General features: G+C 42.0%; 5 protein-coding genes across 5 annotated transcripts; all 5 read left to right on the top strand.

Annotated features, from left to right (window-relative positions):
• The first annotated feature begins 340 nt into the window (after positions 1 to 340).
• On the top strand, positions 341 to 1789 carry LOC139766791 (cuticle protein CP1499-like). The gene is made up of 3 exons (XM_071695710.1): positions 341 to 444; positions 759 to 1097; positions 1484 to 1789. The coding sequence occupies exons 1-3, from the start codon at positions 433 to 435 to the stop codon at positions 1724 to 1726; spliced, it is 594 nt and encodes a 197-aa protein (XP_071551811.1). The 5' UTR covers positions 341 to 432; the 3' UTR covers positions 1727 to 1789.
• A 2246-nt stretch (positions 1790 to 4035) lies between these two features.
• On the top strand, positions 4036 to 4886 carry LOC139766606 (cuticle protein CP1499-like). The gene is made up of 2 exons (XM_071695464.1): positions 4036 to 4134; positions 4449 to 4886. The coding sequence occupies exons 1-2, from the start codon at positions 4123 to 4125 to the stop codon at positions 4797 to 4799; spliced, it is 363 nt and encodes a 120-aa protein (XP_071551565.1). The 5' UTR covers positions 4036 to 4122; the 3' UTR covers positions 4800 to 4886.
• Positions 4887 to 10178: 5292 nt separating this feature from the next.
• On the top strand, positions 10179 to 12301 carry LOC139766607 (cuticle protein CP1499-like). The gene is made up of 2 exons (XM_071695465.1): positions 10179 to 10331; positions 11895 to 12301. Exons 1-2 carry the CDS (start codon positions 10320 to 10322, stop codon positions 12213 to 12215), a joined length of 333 nt encoding a protein of 110 aa, XP_071551566.1. The 5' UTR covers positions 10179 to 10319; the 3' UTR covers positions 12216 to 12301.
• Positions 12302 to 16897: 4596 nt separating this feature from the next.
• LOC139766790 (cuticle protein CP1499-like) lies at positions 16898 to 18027 on the top strand. The gene is made up of 2 exons (XM_071695709.1): positions 16898 to 16949; positions 17394 to 18027. The coding sequence occupies exons 1-2, from the start codon at positions 16938 to 16940 to the stop codon at positions 17952 to 17954; spliced, it is 573 nt and encodes a 190-aa protein (XP_071551810.1). The 5' UTR covers positions 16898 to 16937; the 3' UTR covers positions 17955 to 18027.
• Positions 18028 to 22023: 3996 nt separating this feature from the next.
• On the top strand, positions 22024 to 23231 carry LOC139766789 (cuticle protein CP1499-like). Its single transcript, XM_071695708.1, has 2 exons — positions 22024 to 22076; positions 22589 to 23231. Exons 1-2 carry the CDS (start codon positions 22065 to 22067, stop codon positions 23132 to 23134), a joined length of 558 nt encoding a protein of 185 aa, XP_071551809.1. The 5' UTR covers positions 22024 to 22064; the 3' UTR covers positions 23135 to 23231.
• Positions 23232 to 23687: the final 456 nt, after the last annotated feature.

Raw genomic sequence — 23687 nt, 5'->3', positions numbered from 1 at the left:
TGGTTCGCATGAGATGTAACTGGACGAGAAGCTGTACTTCCATGACCTTTGAAATCAAGAAGGTATGAGGCTATCTACATAGACACCATCTCCGTCGCAGATACCTTGACCTTTGTATTTCAATGTAATAACAATGTCAAAAGAGACTCTATTCTGCCTTCCACAAGTTTTCTTTAAGGATTAATCATGAAAATCATGACAGAGTCAATATCCATTATTTGCTTGAGTTACAAACGGACGAGTACCGCAAACTCTGACTGCGCAAGAACTTATTCATCCGGATGGTGGCGCCGTCGGTCGACCTACAGAGGTTAACTCGCTAAGCAAGGCAGGAGGCACCAGGTGGCCTTGTTGGAGGAGGTTCGGGTATAAAGGTAAGCCACAGGCACACACTCAGCATAGTACGGTTCCCTGCACTCACACACCATCATCATGAGGGCTCTGGTAATTATTGTACTGTTGTCTCCTTTGAGGAAGAGCGTTTAGTGTTGTGAAAATACTTTTGCTATGCAATATCTCTTGTGGCCCAGTACTAGTGTGAACACGTAATTCATCGACCAGTTCCTAGGGAGGATAAGCAGCTGGGTTGACTGCAGACCGACTTCCGTGACCGGGATTCGAACCTATGCAGGTTCGATCCCGTGCGGCCAGTGAACACGTCAATGTCTTGAAGACTTAGACATAGAAGCACCATTCATAAATAGATGATGCATATCCATCTGAGACAGGAAAAACTAACAGTTATCTCTTTCCTCCAGGTTGTCTTGGCAGTGCTGGGTTTGTGTTCGGCTGCCCAGGTCAAATGGACTGGTCCCTACGCTGCCACCCTCCCCGCCAGCGTACCTGGAGCCTCACCTCAGGTTGCCGACACTGCAGAGGTAGCGGCCGCACGAAATCAGTTTTTCAACACCTATAAAGCTCAGGTGGCTGCCACTGCTCCCAAAGTGGTCGTCCACATCCAGCCCAAATGGACAGGACCCTTCGCCGCCGACCTCCCCGCCAGCGTACCTGGAGCATTACCTCAGGTTCCCGACACTGCCGATGTGGCGGCCGCCAAGCAGGTATTCTTCAACACCTACAAACTGCAGGAAGCAGCGGTAGCACCACCACCACCTGCCGTCTAAATGAACCGTACTGTCAAAATTAGGTTACAAAATCTATGTAAAAATTATCAAAAAAACTCTTAGAATATACTTTACATTTCTATGATATCCGAAGTTTTAATCCACCTTTAAGAACTGAGAAAGATGACACGATGCACTACACTGATACCATTGTCACTTGTGGGCTGCTGTGACCCAAGAGTAATATGTGGTCAGAGACTGGCTAGGCTTTATCCTGGCATGGCACCTTGTCCTTAGATTGTCTACATCTCCTCTCCCTCCCTTCATCATAGAGCGAAGGAAGGACTTTGGCGGGTTGAAGAATTCAGAAAGACTCTTTACAGGCAATGATTAGTTCTTTAACACCTAATAAAGCTCAGGTGGTTGCCACTGTCCCTCAGACCGGATCCCCTATCCAGTACCACGCCGCTCCCAGCCAGAGATACGCCCAAGCTCAGCCCAAGTGGACCGGCCCCGTAGCCGCCACCATCCCCGCTGGCCTTCCTGGATCCGCATCTCAGGTTGCCGACACCCCCGAGGTAGCGGCCGCCAAGCACGCCTTCTTCAGTACCTACCAGCAGCAGGCAGCAGCGGCAGCTCCTCCGTCATCAACCTACTACTGAACCGTACTGTGATCATTAGGTTATAATCAAAATTATATTGAACATTATTGAAGTAATTTACATGAAATATGTACATCTTAATTAATCTTAAGTTTCAATGTAAGCTATAATAAAATACAGAAGCAGATATTCTTCTCGGAAATAAATGACGCTATATACCACTATATACCACTATATACCTCTATATACCTCTATATGCCTCTGTTGCTATCAGACTATAGGACTTTGGCCTCATGATAATGGCTCTCTTTCTATGAATGATATATACAATATTTTCATTACTTTAAGATAATTCTCTTTAAATGATTGAGTTCATTTTCGTATTAGTACAAGTCAGTGCAGACACTACACATCCACCGCGCATGTACATTACATAATGGCCAAAAAATATCATTCTAGGGAAAGTGTGTCTTTGTGAAGCATCTGTATATTATATTTACAGTTCCTGCATTATATAAAGAATGATTTATGACGCGATAACAACGACTCTAGACGGGTTTAAGGCAGTACAGACAAAACTATACCCATTTATCAAAATGGGAAATCGAAAGATGAAATCAACATACACAGTAAACAATTATTAATAGTGAATGTGTTTACCGCTACATCACTCTTCGAGAGACGCAAAGATAGAAAAAAAAAATAGCATGAAATTAAGAAAAACATTCGTTAAATAACATATAAGCACAAATTCTATAATATTAGAGGGGTGGGTGAATGGAATGAAATGACTGAAGACATGGTTAATGTACACAGGATACAGAACTCCTCAGACTACATGAGAGAGAATGTTGAAAAGATGGAGGCCACACTAGTGAAAAAATTACTTTCCCGTACAGTACAAATACTTCATTACAGAGAGACAATTACACACAGTGAAATACAGTAAAATTATCATAGGCTGGTTCACGCAGACGGAAGTCTTCAATGCATACAGTTTTAATATATATATATATATATATATATATATATATATATATATATATATATATATATATATATATATATATATATATATATATATATATCGGAAAGTAAACACTACAAAGCAAAGTTAACTTTCTCACTCACCAAATCGGTTGACGGTGATGTAAGCATTAATGAAAGTACTGCATTCATGATGACACTGCATTCAAAAGAAAGAAAAAAAAATGCGGTGAAATTCATGGCAGCAATGACATGTAAGTCACGTAAATGGAAGCCATCTATGTGGGTGACAGATCCCCATGTTTTCTTTCACTATGGACAACAGTACAGCTTGTGCACCATGCAAGACTTGTGTCGGGTGTTGCACAGTACCGTAATATGATAGTATACTGGTCTTACATTACCTGAATCTCTGATAATCAAACGCTGTTGGTAATATGGTTATATATATATATATATATATATATATATATATATATATATATATATATATATATATATATATATATATATATATATATAAGTTATGTCTCTGTAAGGCAGATTTTGTTGAACAACAACTTTATAAAAGTATCTATTCTACGTAAATTATATCTCGTCCCGTCAACAAATATATATCTCAATATATATATATATATAGAGAGAGAGAGAGAGAGAGAGAGAGAGAGAGAGAGAGAGAGAGAGAGAGAATATTAAGTCAATAACTGTTATTAGTTTTCATTGCACCTGTACACAAGACACGTCCTTATAAGGATCAAATACAAAAACCAGATCAAGAATTAATGATTATTGGTAATTTGTTTTCAGAATTAATGTAGATGGACGTAATATATTTTTTTTTCAAATATGGAAATAACCTTTTTTCTTTGGCATAGTTGAAAACTGACATTCTTCATCATGTCTGATAATATGAATCAATTTGGGATCAGTACAGCTAAATTTTTTAAGCTATGTTAAATATAGAGGAAAAAAAATGATCTAACGGTTGTCAGGAGTCTTCCATTCCTGCAATGATGAATCTAAATGTTAAGACAATCTTGGTTCGCATGAGATGTAACTGGACGAGGAGCTGTACTTCCATGACCTTTGAAATCAAGAAGGTATGAGGCTATCTACATAGACACCATCTCCGTCGCAGATACCTTGACCTTTGTATTTCAATGTAATAACAATGTCAAAAGAGACTCTATTCTGCCTTCCACAAGTTTTCTTTAAGGATTAATCATGAAAATCATGACAGAGTCAATATCCATTATTTGCTTGAGTTACAAACGGATGAGTACCGCAAACTCTGACTGCGCAAGAACTATTCATCCGGATGGTGGCGCCGTCGGTCGACCTACAGAGGTTAACTCGCTAAGCAAGGCAGGAGGCACCAGGTGGCCTTGTTGGAGGAGGTTCGGGTATAAAGGTAAGCCACAAGCACACACTCAGCATAGTACGGTTCCCTGCACTCACACACCATCATCATGAGGGCTCTGGTAATTATTGTACTGTTGTCTCCTTTGAGGAAGAGCGTTTAGTGTTGTGAAAATACTTTTGATATGCAATATCTCTTGTGGCCCAGTACTAGTGTGAACACGTAATTCATCGACCAGTTCCTAGGGAGGATAAGCAGCTGGGTTGACTGCAGACCGACTTCCGTGACCGGGATTCGAACCTATGCAGGTTCGATCCCGTGCGGCCAGTGAACACGTCAATGTCTTGAAGACTTAAACATAGAAGCACCATTCATAAATAGATGATGCATATCCATCTGAGACAGGAAAAACTAACAGTTATCTCTTTCCTCCAGGTTGTCTTGGCAGTGCTGGGTTTGTGTTCGGCTGCCCAGGTCAAATGGACTGGTCCCTACGCTGCCACCCTCCCCGCCAGCGTACCTGGAGCCTCACCTCAGGTTGCCGACACTGCAGAGGTAGCGGCCGCACGAAATCAGTTTTTCAAAACCTATAAAGCTCAGGTGGCTGCCGTTTCTCCAAGCCCGCCCAAATGGACAGGACCCTTCGCCGCCGACCTCCCCGCCAGCGTACCTGGAGCATTACCTCAGGTTCCCGACACTGCCGATGTGGCGGCCGCCAAGCAGGTATTCTTCAACACCTACAAACTGCAGGAAGCAGCGGTAGCACCACCATCACCTGCCGTCTAAATGAACCGTACTGTCAAACTTAGGTTACAAAATCTATGTAGAAAAATATTAAAAGTCTTGTAGAATATACTTTAGATTTCCATGATATCCAAAAGTTTTAATACACCTTCTTAAAGAAATAAGAAATAAGATGACACGATGCACAACACTGATACCATTGTCACTTGTGGGCTGCTGAAACCCAAGAGTAGTATGTGGTCAGAGACTGGCTAGGCTTTATCCTGGCATGGCACCTTGTCCTTAGACTGTCCACATCTCTTCCTCCCTTCATCCCTTTTGTGATTGGTGGGTTAATTGGGCTTTAGGCCTATCCACTGCCGCGCTCATTAAGGCCTTCCAGTTTCAAGATATAAACACCAGTTTGGTACGTCTAAATACAAGAGTGTCCCTGAAAGGGTGAAGATAATTTTCAAACGATATACACCTAACAACACCTCCCTATACTTACTTGCCCTGCAGGTATTTCATATCTTTCTTAATTAATGTCTGAAGAATTTAGTTTTTCTCAAGGATTCTTTACACACAGAGGACATAGTGTACGTAAAGACCAAATATGCGTTAGGTTTAGGGAAGCCTGATGCCACACTTTGCGTAGCCATTGTAAAACACAGATACAATGTCTTCATTTCAACGAGAACGACTCTTGAGCGATGTCAAGGCATTCGCAACAAAATCAAACCCTCTTTGTTAAAGGGAATATCGAAAGATGGATTCAACGTATATAGTCAACAGTGATTCATGATTATATATATATATATATATATATATATATATATATATATATATATATATATATATATATATATATATATATATATATATATATACATTACGGATCTCCGCCTGCATGAGGTTGCACCGGAGAAGAAGTTACCTCTGGTGAAGCTGTATCATCGTCAGTGGAGGAACAATAATGTAGTCTGGTTTATTGGTTTATGATGATCTTCTCACTCCAAGGATGTCATTTACGTCCTTGCTCCCGAGGTTAGCGCACCCTCGATGCACTGACACAGAACACACGCACACTGAAATAACCCGATCAGCACAAATCAAACCGATCTTTCAAGTTAGTTTTAAACTCTACCTCACCAGAAATACCCACCACCCAATTTACACTCTCTAGACAAACACGAGTCAGTGTTTTTTTTTGTTTGTTTTTTCGTCTTCGCTTTGGACATCACCCGTAACCGAAACACTACAAACACCGTTTCAATATAACCCAAGATCCTTCATGCCCACAATGCAACTACCATGAAGAAGACACCAAACACTTACTGTGAACTGCCCTGCACACTCTGCACATAGAGGCACACACACACACACACACACACACACACACACACACACACTTCACAAACCTTATGACCTGTAGTCCCAACCAGTGAACGTGGGCAGCTTCCTGAGAGCTGCAGGAACCTCATGAGGATAGAAGGGACTCCCTGGGACAGTAATTATGCACTACAGGACTCCACACAACTTGTGCGAACAAGGAAAAAGGTAAAGGATAAAGAGAGACAATACAACGTCTTCATGGTGTAACCCAACGAATAAGACGTAATCATTCCATTACTCTCTTTTTTTTTTCAGGATACGTGGCGAACCAAATCCATTAATCATGAGAGGCAGATGAACCGTTCTTCGCGTGGAATAGTTAACAAGTCTTGCTTATCGCTGTGGTGGTGTCGTGAGGTGATATATAAATCCCTCGGTCAACGACAAGTCAAGAGAGATATGGTGACTGGCTGGTAAGATTCAGTTCACTGCAGTGGCCAGCCGTGGTTATAACTCGCAACCTAGTTTCAACACTCTCTCTCTCTCTCTCTCTCTCTCTCTCTCTCTCTCTCTCTCTCTCTCTCTCTCTCTCTCTCTCTCTCTCTCTCTCTCTCGGTCAGTTCCTCATCCACGCCGCATCCTTTAACGCCACGAAACTCCAAACTCGGAGTAGAGACACGACTTCGTGGGGGATGTAAAGCGGGATATATCGCCTCGGCCACGGAAATTCTTTGGAGACCGCCGAAGTCCGCTTCTCAAAATCCCGCGTGTGTGCTTTGGGTGAAAAACTCGGGTTTTATATTTTTTTTCCAGTCATTTAGAGTCTTTAACACCCAACATAGCGTAACACCCAACATAGCATAAACAAATTAGATACATTTGGTTCCCTATCGCGTAGGTTTGTGGAAGGTGTCCAGTTTTTATGTACATTTAGATTTCTAAATGTTTGTGCCCGTAATCATTGCAAATACGTTATCCGTTGAGCAAAGTGTTCCTTTATTCAAAGGAAATTCCATAACCTCACTTCGTCATCCGGTCATAGGTTTTTCTGGTGTTAAGTTAAGGGCATTGCTAGTAACTTCTGTCGCTCTACCTTTTCTTCACTTTTCTATTGTGATTCAGGTTTGGACAGGATATGTCTGTAGGACTGACGAAATCTGATTAAGTTGAATGCCCTCAAAATCTAGTTTTTGCCCATCTCTTTCCCATCGAAAATTTCTCGAACTTTCCTCTCTCTCCTTCGACTTTTCTCTATAATTCCACCTCTTGACTCAGTGAACGTACATGGTGTTACTGTAACATCCCACTCTATCTTGGAAACCCCCACATTACGGATATAGCTCAGTCTACCTCTCAGAAACTGGGAGTCCTGTTTAGATGTCGAAAATCTCTTTTCCTTCCAAACAGCTACTCCGTTAATACAAGGATTGATCCGTCCTTGTATGGAGTACTGTTTTCACATCTGGTCTCGCTTCAGCTATGCGTCCTTACTTGCCAGAGTCGGTCAATAACGGTCCAACTTGTATATACTCACCCACGCTAACATCAAAACTTAACTTGCTTGCCCCGCGACGTAATGTTGGTTCACTTTCTTCCTTTTTCTGTAGCTATTTTTATGGTTTTTGCTCCCGAGAGCGGGCTGCTTGTGTGCCCCCCACCACCAGCTTAGACCACGCAAATACTCGGCAAGCTGTTGCGTCACATGATTACTGCCTGGCCGTTGGCAACTCATGGATGGACCGTTTCGATGACTGTTTCTTTCCCTGCATCTCGAGGCATTGGAACTTTCTACCCCTCTCATGTCTTTCCCAATAACTATGGCCTGGCACATTTTGAAGGAAAAGCTCTTCACTTCCCCCCAATTTTCGTCAATATTTTCCCTTGTGTCTACTTTTTCCTTTTCATTAACCTCTCTGTGTTTCAAATGAGGCTGGTCCTTGACGTAGACTTTTGTCAGTGACTGGAGCCTCCAACGTAAAAGAAACAGATGTATAGATTGATAGATAGATAGACTAACCTACCATTTCAGTTCTTATTATCATATACATTCACGATTCTTGAGGGCGAACGTTTACAAAACTTCCAATGACGAGATCAGAACTGTCGAAAATTAGGCAAACTGATATCTCGAGGACTGACTAAACTGGGAATGTTGGAAAGAGAAAATGTCAGATGTCGATTGTACCTACATATCCTCAAGAGATAACTCATATGGTCTCAAGCGATCGCTCTAGCCATACACTTTTACCAGTGAAAAAAAAAAAGATAGATCTATCTTGGTCCCTGAAGGCTTTGGGTGAGGTAACTGTTTCAAATAAAAATCAACTAGTTAACATGTAGGCGGCGAGGGGGTGTGTCTTGCACTAAACTTATACATCTGAAGGTGTTCGAGTTTTTAGGACTACTACTGCTGGTGGTGGTGGTGGTGCTGGTTGTGACTTGACGTTGACGGCCTTAAATGTCCCTGGCAATCAATGATAGGCATAAAGGCCAAATAATCAACTGACCAGAGTGATCCTTCCGTGAGCCCGTGGAATAACGCACGCTCTCTCTCTCTCTCTTCTCTCTCTCTCTCTCTCTCTCTCTCTCTCTCTCTCTCTCTCTCTCTCTCTCTCTCTCTCTCTCTCTCTCTCTCTCTCTCTCTCTCTCCCATAATAGCACTATGAGAGATGTGGGGAAGGGAGGGAGAGGGGGGGGAGGGAATATAGAACAACCAGAGGACATAACACTAAAATAAACAACAAAAAAAAAAAGAATAATTGAATGTCAAAAAAGATCAAATATTTCTATAGCATAAGAGAGTGGAGGATGAGTGGAACGAATTGACTGTCACACGTCGGAACGCTGATGGTAACGAAAGCAATTACTATTACATGTGCGACGACTACGTATTCACGAGATGATGCGATGCGTTGTATGGGAGCGATGACGACATTTCTAAAGTCAACGAACGGGAGGTCATGTATGTGTGGGAGACGGATCCTCCGTTTTCATTTAAGGTGGACTACGGCAGTTAAGCTCGTGTTCCAGGAAGAGTCTCTCCCGTCGATCGTCTTTCAGCACCAGAAAACGGGATATATATATATATATATATATATATATATATATATATATATATATATATATATATATATATATATATATATATATATATATATTCCTCCATTACCTGAATCTATGAAATCTAACTGTTGGTTGCGTGCTGTTCACTTGGTAAATCCTCTACAAGGTATATTCTGTTGAATAACAGCTTTTTAAAACTATTTTGAAGGTAATCTACATCTTGTATTGACCACAATGAAAATCAATCTCTACATTTCAAAAAGGTGTCACACGCTATACTGACTTCGATCAACTTCATACGTCTTCAGGTCCTTGTTTGTTTGCAAGTGTCATGGTGTTGGTAAACAGGATCTGTATATATTTAGGTATCAAGATACGCAGTACCAAATTCAGCATCTACTGATTATCATCAGTAATCTGTTTTCTGAAGTGATGGATGATGACCTGCAAAAATCCCTATCAGCCATGAAGCGAGAGCCTTCCAGCAGCACAGATGGGAAACAGACGATTCTTCGTCATCGAACAACATGAACGAACACTGGGTTGTATCCGGCGAAGCTTCGAAACAGTATTATGCTTCGTTCATCATCAACATATCGCAGTGGTTGTCAAAGAGAGAGAGATAACCTCCTCCTGCAATGGTAATCATGTAACCGTTATGAGGAAATAAGTTCATACGATGTGTGGCTGGACACACACAAACAACACACACACACACACACACACACACACACACACACACACACACATACACGGATGGAGCTCTTTGACCTTTGAGTCAAGAAGGTCTTGGGGGTATTTATCAAGACCACATCTGCGTCGAATACCTTCACATTTGCCATTATAATGTAATGAACCCAAAAAAAAGAAGGAAACATACTTGTTATATCAAAATATGTATTTATTTCCTTTCCACAAAATTTTTCTAAGGGACGAAGCTGGATTATATGATGAAGCGTCAATATTAGTCTATCTCTTCTCGCCAGAAATGTATGATAGTCCAGCATATTGTGGCCTCACGATAGTCCATTCCTTACGATTGGTGGAAGCTGGTCGACCAACAGCGATTAACTCGCTCAGCAACACCGGGACCAGGTGGCCTTGTTGGAGGAGGTTCGGGTATAAATGTAAGCCACAAGCCAACACTCAGCATAGTACGGTTCCCTGCACTCACACACCACCATCATGAGGGCTCTGGTAACTATCTCTCTTGTCTCGTTTGAGGATGACCGCCTGGTGTTGTTAGTATAGTACTTTTGATTTACAGTATCTCCCTGCGTACTGTACTAGGTGTGAATCTCTCTCAAAAAGGGATGACTTATTCTAATCAATATTTTTCTGTGTCATTTCTTCTTGATATTCTCCCACGGACGAATGTATTAGTTTTGATTTAAACCATCACATGATTGGGTTGAATTCTAGTGACCGACAACACTGACGAATTCCGAATATCCCCATTTTGACTGAAGAATGTACGTGAGAAAAACACTTGGAGAAAGAGTAACTGTTTACGTGGCATTTATGGGTGTGAAGAAAGCGTTTGATACGGTTGACAGAGATGCTTTATGGAGGGTACTGCGAATAGGTAAGACGTGTGGAACTACTAAAAGCTGTGAGGAGTTTTCTGCTCGTTGACTGTGTGGAAGGATGAGCCATTGTTCTTCATTGATCAACAGAACATGAGCATATTAAGAGGAAATATCATGGAGTAATCTGTAACGCTTGACTGTGGTTGGTAGACTATGGTTTTCGGTACAATATTCACGAGAGTAATACACGAGATGTGTGCATAATAAGGCCTCATGTTTGTACCTTCCCGACGCTGATGCGCGGATGTCAACCAGGTAAAAAAGGAGAAAGACAAGTAGCAGTAACAAGGGTGAAGAGTTATGGAGGCAGAATATTCCGAGTCTGAGGCAAAATGTTATAAGTATCTTAAAGGTGTTTGCTGGTCTTTGGCGACCACTGCTTAACACAGAAGGAAGAGGAGCATATTGGCCTCATTGAGCGCAAGCTTAACAATATACGTCGTGGAAGACTCGCATTTCAACATTACAGTAGATATCAAATGAATTCAACCACCTCATTTCAGACCTCGCCAATTGTGTTTTTTGATGTACGTCGCTTAACACTCTCTCAATTCTTATGACTGATACACCGGATCGAGTTCTAGGAAGGGAAGTTCTGCTAGTTGAACGCCTTTCATACGATCAAATATTAGGCATTCTGCTTTATATGATCATTTATCTCTATGTACATCTTTGTCAGGGGTAATACGAGAGAGACTCACTCACTCACTCAGCATCTTATCAATACTGGAGCAAACACGGTATTTAAAGTTAGTTTGATATATGTCTTTCCTCTAAGTTATCTTGGTCTGATAAATGTCTTTCCTCCAAATCATCTTGGTTTAATATATGTCTTTCCTTCAAATTATCTTGGTTTAATATATGTCTTTCCTTCAAATTATCTTGGTTTGATACATGTCTTTCCTTCAAGTTATCTTGATTTAATACATGTCTTTCCTCCAAGTTATCTTGGTTTGATACATGTCTTTCCTTCAAGTTACTTGATTTAATACATGTCTTTCCTTCAAGTTATCTTGGCTTGATACATGTCTTTCCTTCAAGTTACTTGATTTAATACATGTCTTTCCTTCAAGTTATCTTGGCTTGATACATGTCTTTCCTTCAAGTTATCTTGATTTAATACATGTCTTTCCTCCAAGTTATCTTGGTTTAACATATGTCTTTCCTCCAGGTTATCTTGGCAGTGCTGGGCGTGTGCTCGGCTTTCCCATTCGTTCAGGACGCCCCAGACGTGGCGGTAGAGAAAGCTAATTTCCACAAAGTTTTCCAAACTATTGAATCAGCTGCTCTTGCCGCCGTTCAGGCAGCCAACGAACGTAACCCATACCAGCCCAAGTGGTATGGTCCCTACGCCGCCGACCTCCCCGCCAGCGTACCTGGAGCATTGCCTCAGGTTATCGACACTGCCGAGGTGGCGGCCGCCAGGCAAGCATTCTTCAACACCTACAAACAGCAGGAAGCAGCGGTAGCACCACCATCACCTGCCGTCTAAATGAACCGTACTGTCAAAATCAGGCTTCAAGATCTATGGAGAAAATTATAAAAACCTTATAGAATATACTTTACATTTCTATAATATCCAAAGTTTTAATCCACCTTTAAGAACTTAGAAATAAGATGACACGATGCGCTACACTGATACCATTGTCACTTGTGGGCTGCTGTGACCCAAGAGTAATAAATGGTCAGAGACTGGCTAGGCTTTATCCTGGAATGGCACCTTGTCCTTAGACTGTCCACATCCCCTCTCCCTCCCTTCATCCCTTCTGTGATTGGTGGGTTAATTGAACCTGAGGCCTAGCCACTGCCCTCCGGATATATTAAGGCCCCCAGGTTTCAGATTATAACCACCAGAAGAATAGAATAAAGCTTGAACACATGAATTTCCTTGAAGCGTTCAAAATAATTTTCTTCAAGCCATATAGATACATTTACGCTGCGCACATTGGCCCTCCAGGTCACGTTAGCTGCACACAAAGCTACGAATATCTTCCCTTATTATTAATGAATGTGGGACGGGCTTTGGGGAGTTGAGTAATTTAGGTGTTTATTCAAAGGCTCTATGGTGTTTAGCGAGTAAGTACCTATATTCGAGATCTTATGACTACTTTCTACGAAAGGGCATGGCTAACACGTACCACTCACAGTAGGGAAAACCTAGAGTTACGAAGTAAGAGTTGTGTGAGTTACATGTTGTCAGGTGTGAGACGCAGAGCTTATACCTCTGTGGACTGACTGCCAGCGAGTCCATGCGTGGCCGAAGCAGGAACAAAAGACACAGCAAGCTAGGACATAGGAGTGAAACTTGACAGCCAATGGGATCCTTCCTTACCGTGCAGCCGCAGTCACTAACCCTCCCTCGCGATACCCAGGCGGGCTGTACCACCACTACGGGTGGTGGCTGCCCACCAACTACGGAAGAGAAAGATAAGAAAAGAGAAGGAAAGGAGGAAGATAACAGGGCCTGAGGTTCAACCCAGGTACTTCATCGTCAGGCTACTAAGTTAAGGTCATTTTCGACTGTTCTGTTTTGGCTTTATGACAAGGTGCTCCTCAATACATAACTTACTGCAATACTCTGGTAAACAAAGACTCAGTTAAAGCTGTAAAGCCAAATACATATTCCATGTGTGTACGGACAATACACATTCACTGGTTGGGTACAAACTGGCCAGCTAAGAGCTCGCTGTGGTGAAGAGTGACATGACTTCATGAAGCCAGTGTGACACGATGGTTGAGGTACGTTCATGGCAGCCAAACGCGTACCACAAGGAACACACTTAAGGTAAATAAGAGAACAAACCATCTCGATCCGAGAGAATGACGGGTTCTAAAACCAACCACACACACAGTCACCAATGATTTATATTCATGTGGATTTGTGTTCATCGATATTCATTTCATTTTTAACCCCCAATATAGACATGAATTAAACCTATACCCTCCTGTCACCTTGAGGGATCAATGATTCTCACTCAACAAACCAACAATTCATTTATGGGAGGCATCGCATTCGACACTTGTATTACCTTCACATCCCGTACCACTTACGTACATCAACACAAAGGTAACAAACAATATAAACACCACCAGACCACTTCATCGTACTAAATTTGGATAGGAAAAAAGACCCATTGCTCTTTTCTACGAATACATTCATATTTTCTACCCTAAACCTGCCTGGTTACCCACCATGTAAAGAAAAAGGGCAAGCAAAACAAAACTGTAAACCACAGGAAAGAGTGTACTCAAAACAATCACCATCTGCCTAGTCACCACAAAGCACTCACAGCACCTGCTCACAGAAACAAGGTTTCTTCCAAAACAGTCCCACTTCAACATTCTTGTCACTCCATTTCTTTGCAACAGCACTAGACGCTTTTCATCTAAACCACTCTGCAAATAACCACCAACTGCCAAATGCTTCATACTTTAGTAGCATATGCTCACAGATGACCCCCCTTCCTCCTCTTCAACAAACACAGTGCTGACAAAACACATTCACAGTGAAATGGCATAAAGACCACTAAACAATCACCCTCACAAACCCTGTCTTAAACACCACCTCACCAGATGAAGACAGGCATCAGAAACTACTTCCCCCCAGACATATATGTGTTATACTTTCTCTTCTGCGCTTTGAGCACCACCCATCTCTAAAACACTGCAAACGCTAATCCACCATAACGCGAGGAACTCTCCATTCTAGAGGCATCCCATATGCTGAAGACGTTTGACTGTCGCGCACTTACTTTACATAGACAAACACACATCAGACTTTTTCATTGTTGAGTCCACCCTGTGGACGTGGCCGAAAACCTGTGCCCTGCGGAGCTCCATAAAAGAGTTCTTAGTGCAGCAAATTGTTTATATATATATATATATATATATATATATATATATATATATATATATATATATATATATATATATATATATATATATATATATATTTATACACACACACCACAAACGTAGTTAAACAAATTCCAGGACCCTTCATACCCACGATATAACTAATCATAGAAGAAGCACCGCGCACTTACAACTGAAGTCCCTGCACTCTATGTATGCACATAGACGCACACACGACGCATCAGTACACTTAATGACCTTTCATCCGGGCCAATGGACGTGGCTACCTTCCTGAGCGCTGCAGGAACTACGTAAAGATGAAAAGGACTCCTGGGCAAGGAATCGTGTATGTGTGTGTGTGTGTGTGTGTGTGTGTGTGTGTGTGTGTGTGTGTGTTGTGTTTAACAGCCTTCGCCTCTCATTGGCAACATCGTGCGCGAGATCGTCACCTTGGACGACGCCGCATCACCGTCAGTGGACGAAAAAAAAGAAATAAGGACAGCGTCTACGTGAAGAACAGTCTCGAAGCCGCAGGAATCCCAGTCAAAGGATCCTAGGGCTTACATAATAACGGGAATAATAATAAACATGATAAACATCGTATATTCTATAATAAGGTTGACTGGTTGTTTCATCTTTAAGCTTAACGACGGGCAGGATCGTTAAGGCCGCCAACGTCAAATCAACCAACCGAAAACTACCTCGAACTCCTTCAGCTCGTTCGAACTCCTTCAGCATCCGTTCAAGATAATTCTAAGACCATACATGCTCTCAGTGGTTGTACGGTCCTTGACTTTAAGGTGTCAATATTTGTTTCAAGGGACAAATAAGGAAGATATGGTAAAATGAGGAACAAAAGAACTTGAGAGAACAAAAGCAGAAATGCAGAAAAGGGAAAGTGAGCAGGAGAGATGTCCGTCTTTCGAAGACGATGATGAACTGGTTTATCAGGACGAATGTGTGTAAAGATTCCTAAGGTTAAACCTGGCCGTGGGCTCAATGAATTGTGGGATCAAGTTGGCCTCTCTGTGTGAGTGAGCGAGTGTGGAAGTGTAGTGGGTTCCATTAAGAGTATGTATGTGTTGTGTCAAGATGAAGGTTGGTTGGGCATTAGGCCTATCAACTGCCAAGGTCATCAAGGCCGTTAACGTAAGTTACAACATTCACTCACCGAAGAATCTTAAACAAACTTCTCTTCGGGTGTTAAAAAGAATGATTCTAAGACCACATACACTCTCACTATGCATGTGGCCCATGTGTGAGACATAGACGTAGAGCAGAGCGGACCTTGTTGTACTTGACGTTAGAGGTGACTACTGAGTCACCACCGTACGGGGAAGGGAAGGGAAGGGATGTTCGTGGGAGGAGAAGAATCACCGTTTTCTTTTCAGCGTCGACTTTAAAAGACTTGTTGTACGATGGATAACTGATGGTCATTGTCGAATAAAAGTTCCTCCGGAAATGGGATATGCTCTCCTGAGTTACTTATATCATAAATATATTGATTCTGTCCTTTCAATGATCTTTTTAAAAGATAATACCGTACAAAAAAAAAAAAAAATTTTTACATTCAAGTTAATCTTCGCCTTTCGATACGAAAGGAAATTTCGATTAATTCTATATCCATATGTCTTACTCGACTAAAGAGGATTTAAGAGCATTTTCAAGTCGGAGTATTTTTTGTTTTTGTTTTTGTGTTGATGTATCGTTTATTCCACGGGCTCATTCTCATGACTACAAAGATGTCTCGATTTAGATTAAAGTTTAATGATAATCATTAGGTGTTACCAGGATCAATGTGTACTGACCTGTAATATCTCTCTCAGATCATGACAATGAAATTGTGTTGAGCATTTGACAACAGTCCTTCATCAGATGATAACCTGGACTACATTTTCTTTTAAGATCTATATATGATTAATGTTTTGCCATGTCAAATATAGCCTAGTCCAATTATCAAAAGCAATTTCAATGTGATGATAAATTATTCTACCCTTGAAACCAAGAAGGTCTAGAGAGAGGATTAGCTAAGAATACATTTCAGTCACATATAGCCTCACACTTGCCACATACATAATCATGAAAGAAAAACTAATCATCGTAAAACTTGATGAAGCATAACAAGACGGAGCCAATATTCCACATCTCCTTTCACCGGAGACGGATAAGAGTCTACCAAAACTTTACCTACACGTTCGCCCATTCACCTAGATGGCGGAAGCTGGTCGACCTAGATCCATTATCAACCTGTATGGCAACACCGGCCATAGGTGACCTTGGCGAACGGTTGGTATAAAAGGTAAACCACAGATCCCTACACTCACCATAGTACGGTTCCCTACCCACGAACACCATCATCATGAGGGCTCTGGTAACTATAATAAGTGTCTCGTTTGAGGAGGAACTTCAAGTGTTAGTGGTATACCTATGGTTTGCATCTGCAGCGGTACGATAACAAGTCAGGATAGCTGTGAAATAGTGACCCCGTGTCGAATCTCTGTTTCTTTGGCTACATTTTCTAAACGATCTAGGAATGTGGTATGGATTTCACCACAGACGGACAGATGCTATAACCAACAACCATCACATGCCTAGATTTGATTTGCAGTCACTTACTACGGGTATTCAATACATATACTTAAGATGTTACTGTTGCATGTATCTTCTACCCGTGTCAAACAAATGTCGTCTGCTAGAGCGGGAGGGGGAAAAGTTATCGATTTACATATCAAGATCATTTGAGCTACTCGTATGAATCGAGTGATTTAATCACGTGATGAATTTGATATTTCAAAAGTGATTTTTCTTCTTTCAGGTTGTTTTGGCAGTGCTGGGTGTGTGCTCTGCTCTCCCCGCCATCAGAGACACCCCAGAGGTCGCGGCAGAGAAAGCGCGGTTCTTCGAAGTTTTCCGTGCTGCTCAGGCCGCCGCCCAGCCACAGACCAACGCTATTACCCAGCAGGCCTACATCCCTGCCCCCATCCAGCAAATATGGACCGGCCCCTTGGCTGCCACCATCCCTGCTGGCATTGATGGTAAGATCATCCCCGTGTCTAACACTAACGAGGTTGCTGCTGCTCGCAATGAATTCTTCAACACCTACCAAGCTCAGCTGGCTGCTACCGTGGGTATTGCCCCTCAGGCCGTAGCCCCTGTCCAGCCCCAACCCGCTCCCATGGCCGAAGCTCCCGTCCAAATTGTCACCCCCGTGCAGGCCAAATGGACCGGCCCAGTCGCCGCCACCATCCCCGCCGGCGTACCTGGATCCTCACCACAGGTCCCCGACACTGCCGAGGTGGTGGCCGCCAAGCAGGCATTCTTCAACACCTACCAGAAGCAGGTAGTAGCGACGGCACCAGCATCACCAGCCTACTAACGAACCTTATTGTGAAAGTTATAAACTATGTATAGATCTAATATTGTTGAAATATACCTAAAAATCTATAAAATCCAGGGTTTTCTTTTTTACATACACCTTTTAGACTATACGAGTAAGTAATGTTTCTTGATAAGAAGCCATGTTATACCTCACTACTACCAACGTTGCATACGTGTGGGCAGCTGTAATCCTAGAATGCCATGGATGATGTTGGAAGACCCGCCAGGCCTCAGTCTGGCACGGGCCTTCTATAGTCTTAAGACTGCCCTCCTCATTCCTCATCATTCCATACCTATTCCCCCTTCTATGTAAACTTTACATATATGGCCCTCTGAGTCACGCTGACTGGACGTAATGCTTATGAATATCTCTCATAATGATTACTGACTGGAAAGGAAGTTTGTTTTTTTTTGGGGGGTTGGAGCTGAAGAATTCAGGAGAGAGGTTTCTCTGGAGTGTGGTAAGGAAGAGAAAGAAAAGAAAAGGGAAGGGAAGGAAATAAAGTAACAGATCCTGGGTTATAGACTTAAGGTGATCTACCGTTGATTAAGCAAGACGTGCAAGATACGATCATATTCTTCTGGCCTACTTTGGCGTCATGAAAATGCTCCTCTTCCCTACAAACTATGTAGATGATACTGTTGTTGATTTTTTATGATTTTAAGTTACTTCAAAATTCTTCATCATATCATCAGTACGTACAGACAATACACATCTAGTGGGCCATAATAGCTAACGAAGAGTCTACTCAAAGAAATAACACTTTATGAAGTCAGTGTAACATTTAGCTTTATTCCTGTATGATACTGATATATATATATATATATATATATATATATATATATATATATATATATATATATATATATATATATATATATATATATATATATATCACTTGATAATGCCAACCGACGCAAGACATTCTAAAGACATCGAACGAGACAAACCATTTCCACAAGAGAACGTCGGGTTCTGTCACCAACATACACAGTCGTCAGTTACTGATGATGTATGGATTCGTGTACATCAGTCACCAATGGAAAGAAGACGGGGAGGACAAGACGTCTGAAGACTTCGGTATGTGCTAGGCTACGGCATAACAAGCGTTTAGGAGAGACAACAACAGGAACAAAAGAGTGCCTATAGAGATGAGGAAAGAATTCTTCATTCACAGGATTTCTATCATTTTCTTAGATAACAAGAGAAACCTACAGCAAAGATGCTGCTTAATCCTCTTGCAAGAACCTGGGTTAAGTGCAAGCCGACCGCCTCGCCAAGGATTCGAATCCATATAGGTCCAACCCCAGGTTGGCTCGTGTTGATTCATTGTCAGCACATATAAAAATACACACATACATACACACACACACACACACACACACACACACACACACACACACATATATATATATATATATATATATATATATATATATATATATATATATATATATATATTCTTTCCTACTTGTTCTCCGCTTCCCGTGCTGGCAAGGCAGCGCCATGAGCAGACAAAGAAAAGGCTTCCTTCGGTCATATCCATTCTCTAGCCGTCATGTATAATTCACAGAAACCGCATTCCCCTTTCCACAAGATCCTGCGAACCTTTCCGTTGTTTTTCCCAGCTGCTTCGTATGCCCTTATTCAGTCCATTGACAACAAGTCGACCCCTGTACTCCAGTTCTCTTCAGTTCATTTTATCCCGTGCACCCCTTTCACCCTACTGCATGTTTGGGCCCCAAAGCATTCAGAATCTTTTTTCACTTCAACGTTTAATTTCAAACTTGCTTTAAGTTTCACTAACACTAAAAAAAAAAAAAAAAAATACAGTACTAACGTATCGCAACAACTGACTAGAAATGCCCAAACTACTTATTGCATTCAAGAACAGCAAGACAATGAGAAAATGGCCTGGAATTTCAGTTGGTTGTGTTTACCAGATACCTTGCATGGACTGCAATATAATTTACTTGGGACAAAGAGGAAAATAATTGAATTTAAGAATAAAAGAGCATCAGTATAGCGTACGTGCTGGACAAGAATTAAGTGTTTACTCCTGCATATACTGACTGGAACAACGCTCAGAAATTGTACCTTGTCATTCAGTTGTAGAAAAAACGTTACAGTATCTAGCTTCCTTAAACACAGTCTTCATGATAATCTCAACATCGCCTTAAGCATATACAAATTAGATCCTTTCATAATTAAATAAACTGTTAACATGTACAATTTTATGAGCTAATCCACGACCTGACACTTGCCTTTGATCATCCGACCCTTGCCTTTGGCCACTCGATCTCTGCCCTTGATCACCCAACCCTTGACAATAGTGACCTGAACCCTGCCTTCTGTTATATTTCTAACGTTAGCTCTCCAACGGACGAGGTAATGGGCCTTAAATGTCAGGTATATATATATATATATATATATATATATATATATATATATATATATATATATATATATATATAATACCGGACTCTACCCGCATGTGGTTTCACCACAAGTAAAAAAGTCACCTTCACCGAGGCTGCATCAACGTCGGTGGGCGAAAAGTACAATCTCGCTGAGGATCTTGTCACTCCACAAGGAACCCATCATTCCCCCTCCTCCTGATAAGCGTGCAGCCTAGAAGGTGCAAGAGTTCCCATAAAGTGGATTCTGGAGGTGTATCATTAATTCGTTCTTCAGAGCAATTTGGTGAGTTCCTTGAGCACCGGTCTTCTAATCTGCCTGGGTCCTTACACATAGTCACAGTGACAAGTCAAGACAATCAATAGAAAATATTGAAATTCTTCGATGCGTTCTAAGCTCTTAAAGAATGATGGTTTTGGTTGGGTATTGGGGTTTTGAGCCCAGCGACTGCCAAAAGGTTACTTCGGCCGAAGCCATCAAATTCTAACCACTAGTTCGAAAACCTTGGATACCTTACTCATACGCTGGAGGTGATTACAGGGCTATATCTACTCTCTTACTCCACATATAGCCCCTGGGTGAGCGGGTTGTGCTAACAGCCCCTGAGTGAGCGAGTTGTGCTACACTTTCAGTCAAGGGACGACTGCCGAGTCACCGTAGAAGGAGGGAAGTGTGTGTCTGTGTTGAGGGGTGAGGACGATTACCGTTTTCTATTCCATGTCGACTATAGCAAATCTGATGTTCGATGGGTAACTGTCACTGTTCAATAAAACTGATAGGGGAAAATAAGATATCTTATCCTTCCTTACCTATATCATAATTAAACCTTTCAAGATACAGCTTGTATAGAAAATAAAACTATGAATCACATTCGACTTAAGCTTATCTGTCGATTGTGAAAGGATAAGTTAATCAATCTATAAAGACTCACATGTTTTAATCGACTTACGAAAACTCAAAGAGCATTTTCAAGTCATAAAGTGTCGTTAATTTTGATGCCTTTTTTTTTCACTAAACAGGATAATCTCAGATGATTGTAATGAATGTAAAATAACATTCAAGTCTCATCATTCTCAATAACTGGTACCACAAATGTGTATTTCTTGTCCTAAACACGTGAAAAAGAAACGTTCATCAGATATCTAACAGTGAAGGCTATTCCTAACGTCCGACCTTTCAGACAGTGGCGTGTTATGTCAGCTATTATCAAATCTATATATTCCCGACTGTAATCCTCTCCTCATACTAACCATTGATGCAATCTGGGTTTACTTGAGGAGAATCTGGAAACATAGTTGTATATCCTTGACGCTTAATAGCAAGAAGGTGTACGAAAAACTCCCGTCTCAGGTAACCTCCCAGTGTAACGTACAAATGTCGTAACGAGACAATCAATTATAGAAAAAGAAAAAACATGATCATATGAAAAATGACCCTGCTGCTCATGAGAACGTAACGGTCAATATTCAAAACCTGCTTTTTCGGTAGAGAGAGACAGACAAGTGTCCAACAGAATTTGGGGTACAACGTTCGCCCATTCACCCGGAAGGAAGCCTGGTCGACCTAGACCAATTAACTTTGGTGGCAACACCGGCCCTAGGTGACCTTGCTGGATGTTCGGGTATAAAGGGAAGCCACAGGTCCTCACTCAGCATAGTAAGGTTCCCTACACATACAAACACCATCATCATGAGGGCTCTGGTAACTATCGCACTGTTGTGTTCTCTGAGAGAAGAGAGTTTTAGTGTTGTAAGCATACTTCTGGTCTGCACCTGCGGCGGTGCCATGTCAAGTGGAAATATCTGGGAAAAGACACCGTCGAATTTGTCTCCCTTTCCCTTCAATTCTTAACGCTTTGTCGAATTTGTCTCCCTTTCCCTTCAATTCTTAACGCTTTGTCGAATTTGTCTCCCTTTCCCTTCAATTCTTGACACCTTCACGACACTAATGTGGCATGAAGTTCTCACAGACGTAAAGATTATGATGATTTCAACCATCACATCACTTGATTAGACATGAAGTAAGTTAAAAAGTGTCGGAGACATATTTGTTAAGTTGATATCGAAAATCCTTTTTCCCGTGCCAGCCATGGCGTCTGCTATAAGAAAAATACATCGTGACTAACATATCAAAAGCATACAAGACACTACTCTAAACCCAATGATTATTCACGTAATAAAGATGATATTTCAAAAGTTATCTCCTTCCCTCAGGTTGTTTTGGCAGTGCTGGGTGTGTGCTCTGCTCTCCCCGCCATCAGAGACACCCCAGAGGTCGCGGCAGAGAAAGCGCGGTTCTTCGAAGTTTTCCGTGCTGCTCAGGCCGCCGCCCAGCCACAGACCAACGCTATTACCCAGCAGGCCAACATCCCCGCCCCCATCCAGCAAATATGGACCGGCCCCTTGGCTGCCACCATCCCTGCTGGCATTGATGGTAAGATCATCCCCGTGTCTAACACTAACGAGGTTGCTGCTGCCCGCAATGAATTCTTCAACACCTACCAAGCTCAGCTGGCTGCTACCGTGGGTATTGCCCCTCAGGCCGTAGCCCCTGTCCAGCCCCAACCCGCTCCCATGGCCGAAGCTCCCGTCCAAATTGTCACCCCCGTGCAGGCCAAATGGACCGGCCCAGTCGCCGCCACCATCCCCGCCGGCGTACCTGGATCCTCACCACAGGTCCCCGACACTGCCGAGGTGGTGGCCGCCAAGCAGGCATTCTTCAACACCTACCAGAAGCAGGTAGTAGCGACGACACCATGATCAACCACCCACTAACGAATCCTACTGTCGTAGTTAACAAAGTTTATATATAAAACTGTTGAAAGACACGAAAAAATATATCTAATTTTCTATTCTATTCAATATTTAATATCCTTTCTAGACCTGAAAGTTGACGAAAGTTTCTCGATTAAAAGCCATGGTATATGCTCTACTGATCCCACCGTTGCTTGCGTGTAGGCTACTGTGATGCAAGAATAGCATGGGCGATGGTGAAGACTCGCCAGACTTTATCCTAGCACGGATCTTGTCTTTGGCCTAGACCTGGCCTTGCCTTTAGATTATCCACCTTCCCTTTCTTTTCTCATTAGTTGGTCATTTGGCTTTAGTCGTGTCGACTGCTGGGATCATTTAAGGCCATCAGGTTTCAAGTTCTAACCTCCAGGAGAATAATCTTGAACACTGCAGCGTCCTACACACATGCACCTTCACTCCTTGTGTCAAATCCCTACACGTCGGGTGGACATAACGATATGAAAAAACAAATGAATTGATTATTGACAATGCTTCACTCTCAGTCACAATTCTCTGGTTA

Source organism: Panulirus ornatus, chromosome 58, assembly GCF_036320965.1.
Source record: "Panulirus ornatus isolate Po-2019 chromosome 58, ASM3632096v1, whole genome shotgun sequence".
In the NCBI taxonomy this organism is placed as follows: Eukaryota; Metazoa; Arthropoda; class Malacostraca; order Decapoda; family Palinuridae; genus Panulirus; species Panulirus ornatus.
The sequence above is the reverse complement of the archived record's forward strand: the minus strand, read 5'-3'. Positions and strand labels throughout refer to the sequence as shown.